Here is a 9,896-nt window from a genome sequence, read left to right as displayed (position 1 = left end):
CCAATTTTTATGTATTTTTATATAATAATTTTCGCAATAGTAATCGTTATCATATTTTTATGTAGATTTTTTAATATTGATAAATTTTTCCATTGAAATGTTTTTGTATTTGTCTTTTCAAAATTGCAATACAAACCATTTCTGCCTTGGCTGCTATTTTTGTAAAGTCATGTTTTTTTATACTGAATAAATAAAAAAATAAAAAATAAAAAAATAATTAAAATGAAAAAAATGACCAATCATCAACTTCATTGTACTCTTTTGGGAGAGGGAGTTCACAGAAAAGAGAGGATTTTTGCACTCTCTTGTAATTGATTTGTAGAAATGATGACCCCCCTCTTAATGAGAATGTCACTACTACTTGTCAATATGTCAATCATTTGATCAATTATTCATTCTACATTAAATATTCCTCTTCAAGCTTTGTTGATTTCAAGAGGGTCCTTGGCCTTCGCAGTATTTGTTAAATTGAAATAGTTTAAGCCTAATCTTCTAGGACGTTGATATTTGAATGACTTTACTAAAAATGTCACAGAATTAATACTCATTATATGCTAGTTTTTTTTGGAGATAATAGTAAGTTCAAATATACACTTAGAAATGCCAGTTTTGATCCAAAAATAAACAAAAATTAGTAATTTTTGTTCAATGCCATGGGTGACAGACACAATGGTCAGACACAATCTAGTCAACAAACATTGTTCGATCGGACAATATCTGATGTCTACACCCAGCTTAAAGCTCTCTATTGAGTTTAATGTGACATACTGTATACAATACTCTGTTTGATTTGCCTACTCCTAAGTATACTTTACTGTATGGACATGATAATACAGTATATATAAGTGCAAATCTTCGGTATTTATTTAAACCATAAAACATATACTGTACTGTAATATGAACAGAATTTTAGATATTTTTATTCCAACATTTTAAGAGTATTCTTCTTATTATTCTTTTATTGCCAAAAACATCACAAAAAACATACACAGATGACATCCAACTGGGGGAGTAGGCAGGAAACACTAATCTCTGTAACACAACGTCAGTGTTTCCCACTCACCTAGTCTCGCATATAAATATTTAAAATTGATTAAAATAAACTTAGAGCATTTTCATAATAAAGATTATGAAGTTGACCTGGATTCTTCGATTCACTCAACCCCTTTTGCTGGAATTTGGTCCTCTATACAGTTCACTAACATACTGTACCCCTCAGCACAATGATGTTTTAACTTGAGATACAGTAATCTCTACAGTACATTTAAACACTCTACCATACCTACTAGATGTGCCTTGCTAAATTACAGTAGTATCGAAATAAAACCAGCTATTTCAATTCGACATAACATTGTAACATAATAATCTGGTTCGTAATTTCTTGTATTCATTAAACTATGTCGTACAGATTTTTTCTGCCATTAATAAAATGAAGCCACTAGTGTTTTTGTGACAGTCCCTGGTGATCATGTGATAGAGAGTTTTGATCATTCCGTCATTCATCATTTAATATCTTTGTCTTCTGTCATGAAGCTCTCCATTTTCTTGCATTGTTGGCTTCTTTAGGTGTCATGACGTTTTCATGCAGTGCCAATTGTTATATTAGGTTTCAGTAAAAGAAGACCTTCCTAATTACTTGGTTAGTTTAAATTAGTTCTTCTCTGATCAAACTTGGCTATAACCATCTTCGCATACTCTTTATATCAGTATCTCCGTGCAATTTGAGGTCACTTAGAATAGGTCATATTTGAAATAGTGAAACACTTACGGTCCAGTCTGAATATAGTGTTCAAATTGTTAGTACATGTTGGTAATTACCCTACAGTACAGTATCTGTCGGATTCCGTAAATAAAAAAAACCTGAAAACATTGAGATCTCCGTGTTTGGTGTTCAAGCGTTGCGTTACCACACACGGAGATGTCAGTGTTAATATGAGTGTTAATGTAAACTTACAGTACTTCTTTTCCTCTACTTGTACTATTGTAGCAGTCTTAACAAATGTCCATGCTACTACTAAAGACCTTATTTTATTAAAATAGTTAGTCCAACTATATACCTGGCCATTTTGATTTGTGTAATAACATGTTACAAATTAGGTTTCTACTGTATAAAATGTATTTACTCTTAAATTCCATTGTCTGTGCATGGTACAGTAGTAAGTGCTCAGAGTATAACTGAGATACTTGTGATGTAAGCATTAGAAAATCTTAACATGATTCCTTCAGCTAATATTTTAAAAGGTCGTTGTGCACATCTATATGTAAATGAGGTATGTGCGCTACTTTGTAGTCGACCACTGAGACAATGAACTCAGGATTTTAAATGAGAATGTATGCAGACCCACCTTCAGATATCACATGTGGGACTACCACATTAAACTTGCAACTTGATATAAAATGCTATGTATAGTAATTCAATTGTAATATTACAGTACTTGGTCTGTGAACACTATTTAAGTTTTGCATACACACTATCAAATTTTATGTGACACAAAAAAAGTATTTGGGTGTAATGTAAGTCAGTATGTACCAAAAACGCAATGAGTATTGCTTTAGATTAGCTGACATTAACAATTCCTTAACATTTCTACCTGAATTCATAATTTAAAAAATATATATTTTGAGCTCTTTAAAGAAAAGTCCTGGACCTGTTTCGTTTGTTTCCTTACTTCTACATCATTACATATAGGCGGCCTTTCCAAGGCAAATCAACGTAACTTATGAACAATATAACAGTTACGTTGTTTTGCAGTGGGATGGCCATAGAATGATATTTTACCAAAATGACTGCATACTGTAGGAACAACGGCCCTGCAGAGGTCTGGTTTTTTTTAAGATCAGAAGCAGAGATGTTCGCCCATTGTACCTGTTGACTTGGACAATGTAAAACTGATATCCAGCGGATTTTTTAATGAGTGCTTATTGTTGTTCGATCAAAGAAATTTTGTCTTTCCATGTCTGTTATGGCAGAAAAGTGTCGTAATAAACCCTGGCAGCAATTAGTACGAAATTTTCTTTTTTCTTCAAACAGTTGTCCCCCACGAACATTTCTTCCGGCTTTGTGCAAAATCTTTTTGGATGAACAAGCACCCGATAATGTACTTGAAGTTACAGCCCGTGCTATCACCTACTACCTAGATGTTTCGGCTGAGTGCACACGACGAATCATTGCGGTGGATGGCGCTGTCAAAGCCATCTGTAATCGCTTGGTTGTTGCTGAGCTCTCGTCTAGGACTAGTCGGGATCTATCTGAGCAATGTATCAAGGTATGTACTATTATTTATTTGATACAGATGACTATGAATTTTTTTTCCTAAAAAATAGTGGCATATTTAGGAGTATTAGCATGTATGAGGGTGATGGGTGTGCGAAGGTTAAATGGGAGCATAAACATTGAAGATTAATGGGGGTGCTTGTTTAAAAAATATATGACTCATTTTATGAGGAGACCTTGCTGCTGACAACCCAAACAAATGTCCAGACAATTTGCTGTAACCCCCTTCCTAGGATGTTAAAAAACAATGTCGACAAAATTGAAGTACAATGTTTAAATTATACTTAGAATGCGCTATCTTTGCCACAGCAAATTTGAGCATGATTGATGTTGAATTCAATTTTTTAAAAATCCTAAATATCTCACAACCCTCTAATTTATTTGGAGACCAAATTTTGGGTCGCATAGTTTGAGAACTGCTGCTCTACAGTCAGTGTTGTCATTAACAGGGGCGGATTTAGGGGTGCAGGCCGGCCTGGCCACGCTCCCTACCACCTCCCCCCCTCCAAGCTAGATATGCTAACAGCTAGAAAGAACATGACAGAAAGGGCCATAAAACAACATACAGATGTTTGAATAAGAGTTAAAATAATATTTTGTTAATTGGTATAATACCAGCGATTAAAATAATTTGGTTTTTATCACACTGCTGCACTCTCGGTTCGTGCTTGCCTGGCTACCGTCAGCCTATTGGCGCTCAGTGGCAGAGGATAGCTAAGCCTAGGTATTGGAAGCTGACACCCGATCTACTGTACTTTACAAATTTTCCAATTTAAGAGCACCCCTTGGTAGCAAGAGGGGTACGTAAAATGGACGTTTTACTGTACAGTATTTGATTTTTTGAATTATTTATTATTGCTATCAACGATAACATATGAACAATACGATGATGAATTCTATAATTCATTGTTCAATGAATTCAAGGACACTAAAGGCTATCATACAGTCTCCTGGTTTGACAATCACACCATGGACCATATAGTAACATACTTGACAGTTGTGTTCCTTTAAGCCTGGCACTCACAGCTTCATACAACCATCGCACAACAAATCCCACTCCACTCGCTGTGAGCGCTAGACCACGCGAGGCCGTCTACTGATTATCGGTGGTCATCTGAATGGATTGTCATTAAAAACGATCCATTGCACGTGCGTCGTGTTGCGTTCTTTAGAATCACAAAATCATAAGATGAATCTTTATGATTGGCTTATGGCTTAGCCTATTGTTTATCAATCTCTTCAGTAATACAGGAGAGGGGAGATGTCTTTAATGGTTGGATTATGCTTGCTTTAGTGTAATAAGCTTGCGTTAATTCACATGTGAATAAATAAGTGCTACAGTTGTCATGCTGACGTTTTAAGGTCACTATTGTCGTCAACATCTTCAATTCAACATCATCATACATTATCATCATCAACCAAAACTTATGATCGTTGTTGTCATCATTGTTATCATAATCATCATCATCTTCTTCATCATCTTTAGCATCAGGTCACCGTATTCTATCATCACCATCATCGTAATTATCATCAACATCACTGTTACCATCAACATCTTCACCGTCACGATAAATATTATCCGCGGTGCCGCCGTCGTTGTCGATTTGATAATATTCATCATTGGTCATTATCTTTAAAGGATTATCATCATCAACACAATCCTAAATCATCGTCATAATCATTGATAACTTTCATTATCATCATGATCATTGTCATCATTAATGCGGTAGGATATTATTTTTTTATTTTTTTATGTATAAATACTCAGTATTTATGTTGAGTATACATGCACTCATTGCTATCAACTACTGTACACCATTTGGATTTTATATTACAGTTCATATTTAATGTTGAATGAATTTAATTCAATTTACAAAATTATAATTTTATTAAAATTATATCTGTTGATGCGCCACTACTGTAGCAGCTTTCTGAGAAGTGTTCATGTTTAATCTGTGATATAGAAAGTAAATGATATATGTGTTCTCAATTATAGAAAATGTTAAATATAAATTAAGATGGTTGATATGATGGACAAAGATAAGCATTGTATTGACAATGATGTATTTTTAGAAAAAATATAATGAAGATAATCAGGATGATAAATATGCCTTATGTGAATGAATATTAAATTAAATAATTATGATAAATATTATATAATCAAAATATTTCCTAATAGAAAATTGTTCAGTATATATGAAAATGATTGATATGATGGACAAAGATAAACATTGTATTGATAGTAATGAATTTTTATTATACAAAATGAAGATGATCGTGATGATAAATTTGCCTTAGCAGGAGAATGAATATATATTCAAATAATTAGAATAAATGTACTGTACAGTGTAAGAATATTTTATTTTTAGATTGTAATGCACATTTTTATCATTAGCTAAATATGGTAATTGAGAGTGGGATATATGAAGGTCATCTCTGACCTTCATATATGACTCAAAAACAACATACAACAGTACATACAGTTGCTTTTGAATTGCTGACAGGCTGTACATACACGGCTAAATGTGTAATTTCATGTTTTTAATTAAAAAAGTACTGAAAAAGTAAATATTCATTTAATAGATTACTGTAACAGAGATTTATAAAGTGTCAATTCCAAGTTTATTAATATAAAATATTTTCAAATGTATATCTTACCACTCTGACAGCCAGGGTTTGAAAAAAAATTGTATCAGCCACCGGCAGACATTTTAGCGAATTGAAACTCTTCCAAATCTCATTGAGAGTACGTATATGATCAGATTGACATGTAATGAATATAAAGAACTACAAACATCTTAGCTTTACAATGGTACCAAACACTTTATTATAATCACAATCTGTGATCCGTAACAGTAAAATGAAATGACTCGCTTTTGGAGATTTACGCAATTCTGAACAACGAAGCTAAGATAATCGCGATTTTTAGTGAAAGTATGTCAATACCGCTACGCTCGATGTAAACAAACAAATAGTGAAATACTTACGGTCCAGACTGAATATAGTGTTCAAATTGTTAGTACATGTCAGTAATTACCCCATCTATCGGATTCAGTAAAAAAGCCTGAAACACGGAGATCTCTGTTTTAGGCGGTCAGGCGTTGCGCTACCAAACACAGTGTTAGGCAGTCAAGCGTTGCATTACCAAACACAGAGATATCCGTGTTTGGCCGGCAGAGTGTTAACAATATAACAAATCAATAAGTTCTTGTGTAAAAACTTGGAAAATATAACCAGATGAATAGACTATATTCTACATGATATTACCTTAAAATATTTATAAACAAATAATAATAGATTTATAAGTATATAAAATGTAAACAAATTAAAAATAGTTTAACAGGGGCGGAACCACGATGTTACTGCCTGGATAAGCATTTATTTGACCATTTTCTTGATCTTTCAAAATGATATAAAAATCACAGTTTTGTCCAAAAATTTAGTTTATAAAGTTCTGTCCAGAATATAAAATTTTATTTGACAAAAACATGTGACATGCCTAAATATGGTCATGACGACATCACATCATCACCGTTTTAGGCACATCATCAATTTTTTAATCTGGAAAATTTGATAATCTGGATTGACAGTAGCTTAACTGGAATGTTACTGCCTCGATGAGCGTTTAGGCCCTATAAAAAATATTATTAGTTTATCACCCTATCTGGGCAGGAAAAGTGATGAGGGAGGGAGGTTTTTTTTTTTTTAATTTTTAATTTTGCTTATTAGCCAAAGATCACCCTTGGGTTGTTTGCTGATGCATAGATATTTAAAGTAAAACATGATTTAGATAATGCAAACAATATCTACTAACTATTTAATAAAATAAATGAAAAAAATAAATTTAAAAAAATTTCAAAATTTTTTTTTTTTCCAGTACCATAAAATAAATGCGCGCGAGGGTGATAAACTAATAATTTTTTTATTGGGCCTTACTACATCATTCCTTTGATCTTCCACTGATAAAATTCTATATAAAATATTTAAAATAAACAATTTTGTCAAAAAAAAAAAAATTGGTTTTAGATCTTTTAATAATCCTTCATGTGAGTCTAAATGTTTTTGTTTGAAGCGTAAACAGGAAACAGGAAGCAAACTTTGTAACATTTTCCCAGACGACCCTTAATTGGTGTTTGCTTTACACATTGGTGTAGGCTGAATACAAAGAAACAGCTGATTGTCATGCCAATAAAACTTACAGTTCAGGATATGATTACAATACCCTTGTTTCCATCTACCTTTAGTCTTGAGTTCCAGATCACTAGCTACATACCTCCATGCTGTAATGTAGAACCATGGAGTTATTGTATAACAAATGAGGAATGTTTAACAAGGAAAACTACTATGTAACAGGAAGGGTATTTAAATTAAACAAAACCTATGAACAAAGACACACCAGCTAAATTTGTTTGCAGTGGGGATAAAGGAAAGTGTCCCACAACAGCGGGGATATCTTTGTTTGAAGCTTTTTATTATTTCATTGTTTTAAACAGAAATGTGTTTCCTGATTTAAAGTTTATTTTTATAAAATTTAAAGGGAATAAGACCTAACTTATTATTTGACCTGTTGTCACATTATGTTTCCCCTTAACAATGCTTAAGACATGTTATTATTTAAAAATTAATTCTATAACAACTCAAAATTTGAACAAATTAAACCCTGTGCAGTCTACAGTAAATTTTGTTAAAAAATAGTTGTTTGTATTTGTTCACTTTAAACAGTTTTATATTTTTTATATTCCATGTTTTAATTTTTACTGTGATACACTCATGTAATTCAGCTCTGTGGTGCAAGATGTGTTTTAATGAATATAATTTAAATTAATTAATTCATCTGTTTTGCTACCTAAAATATCATGAAGATACACATTTCATATTCAAGTGAAAGTTCATAAAAATTGAATAACAAAAGAAGAATATATAAACAATGATAACATTTCTTATTATTAGTATTTCTATTAATTAGGTTTGTTTATGGTAGTAATATATTGTTGATAGTAATTAATATTATAAACAATCATTTTAAAGATATCTTTTGAGAAGGAAATCCTGTGTCTTTCTTTAGTTCTAATATAATTCTGTACTTTCTAATTTTATAGTTATATTTTAGTTCAATTTTTCTTTTCAATTTATCAGTATGTGTTATAATAATATTTATTTGGCAATCATCAAGAACAGTTATACAGTAGCCTGTAGCGAGAATAGGCACAAGCCCAAACAGATACTGCACTCACTCCACCTTATAAATAAAAGAACTGTATACCAATCAAGATTTTTAATTAAACAAAAACAAAAATAAAAGCAGGAGACCAAAAATTACAAAGAAAATACAATTAAAGTACAACTATAATATAATGAAATGTAGTACTTACTTAGAGCAGATTTAAAAGATAAGATTGATGAAGAATTTTGAATTACAGGTGGTAATTGTTCCCATAACCTAGAGAAAGATACAAAAAACAGAATTTAGAAATAAACATGGTGTTTTTTATATCCATTGTTTAAAAGTTTATATTGCTACTATAGATTGAATTAAAATCAATTAGACCTTGAAATAATAATAATATTTTCAGTTCTGTCCAGGCTATCTGATTTAATGTGACAAATGTGTTGTCCATATTTGGGTGTAATATTACATCACACAAACTTGTCACATACGGTTTGATACTAATAGTGCTTACAGAGAGAGATTAATAAATTTCTTTTTTGTTTTAATTTAATATTAAAAACAGAGGTTCCTCACAGGACACAGCCTTAGCATCGAGTAGAAATACCCTAAAATATTAAATGGATGCCCAATGGGCTTAATCTTGAAAAGAAGCCCATCTCGAATTGAAGACTATCTTTGGTTTGAAAAAGTAGCCTCGAAAAGAAGCCAATGAGCTCCTTTTCCAGATAGCATATGTGGCAAAGACAAGCCAAACCAGTCACTCGTCGCAAAAAATCGATTTTGAGTTATTAATACAGTGTTAAGAGAGAGTAATATAATAGCTATAAAATGGTAAAAAAATCATTCAAATCGGACATTTCCTTATGAAGTTACAAGCGTTTAACCACACAGCTGTTTAAAGAACAATATATGAGAAATCAGCCTTCAAAGATTATGATTTCAGGCATTCCTCATGCAGAAACTATCTTTGAATCCTTAAAAAGCATTGTTTTAACATTGAAAATGGGGAAGATGACAGCATAGAATGATGTGTAGATATATAAAGGTTAGTTTAGTGCAATAAAATAGATTTTTTAAAATTTGACATTCCAGCATGTTTTGGCTATTTTCTCTGAAACACGATTTGCGACGAGTGACTGGTTTGGCTTGTCTTTGCCACATATGCTTTTTTGAGATAGTACAGTACATGAATTTCAAAGAAACAAAATAAATTAAACACAAGCTTGGTTGACACAGTAGTTTAGGTGATTTAATGCTGTTATAATGCTCTTCATCATACACACTGATGTTACAGTGACCCTATTTATTGTTTTATACTGTAGTAGTAAATTCCCAAAAATTTACAGTATTCATTTTAAAAAGAAGCTCCCCTTCTTTACTTTACAAAAGTAGCCTTGAAAAGAAGCCCATCTCGCAAAGAAGCCCATCCAAAGATCCCCCCCCCCCCCCACG

General features: G+C 32.1%; 1 protein-coding gene across 2 annotated transcripts in view; it reads left to right on the top strand.

Annotated features, from left to right (window-relative positions):
- LOC117105862 (E3 ubiquitin-protein ligase HECTD1-like) overlaps window positions 1-9,896 on the top strand; it is a 58,676-nt gene that overhangs the window by 7,820 nt on the left and 40,960 nt on the right. For both annotated transcript variants that reach the window (XM_033247173.1, XM_033247172.1), the window contains exon 3: window positions 3,032-3,266. In XM_033247173.1, the coding sequence (XP_033103064.1) occupies window positions 3,032-3,266 (235 nt within the window). The remainder of the gene's footprint in view (window positions 1-3,031; window positions 3,267-9,896) is intronic.

This window comes from Anneissia japonica, unplaced genomic scaffold (assembly GCF_011630105.1).
Source record: "Anneissia japonica isolate Jap-2015-1 unplaced genomic scaffold, ASM1163010v1 scaffold287754_len4335492_cov202, whole genome shotgun sequence".
Lineage (NCBI taxonomy): Eukaryota > Metazoa > Echinodermata > Crinoidea > Comatulida > Comatulidae > Anneissia > Anneissia japonica.
Note: the sequence above shows the minus strand (reverse complement) of the source record. Positions and strands in the feature narration are given on the sequence as shown.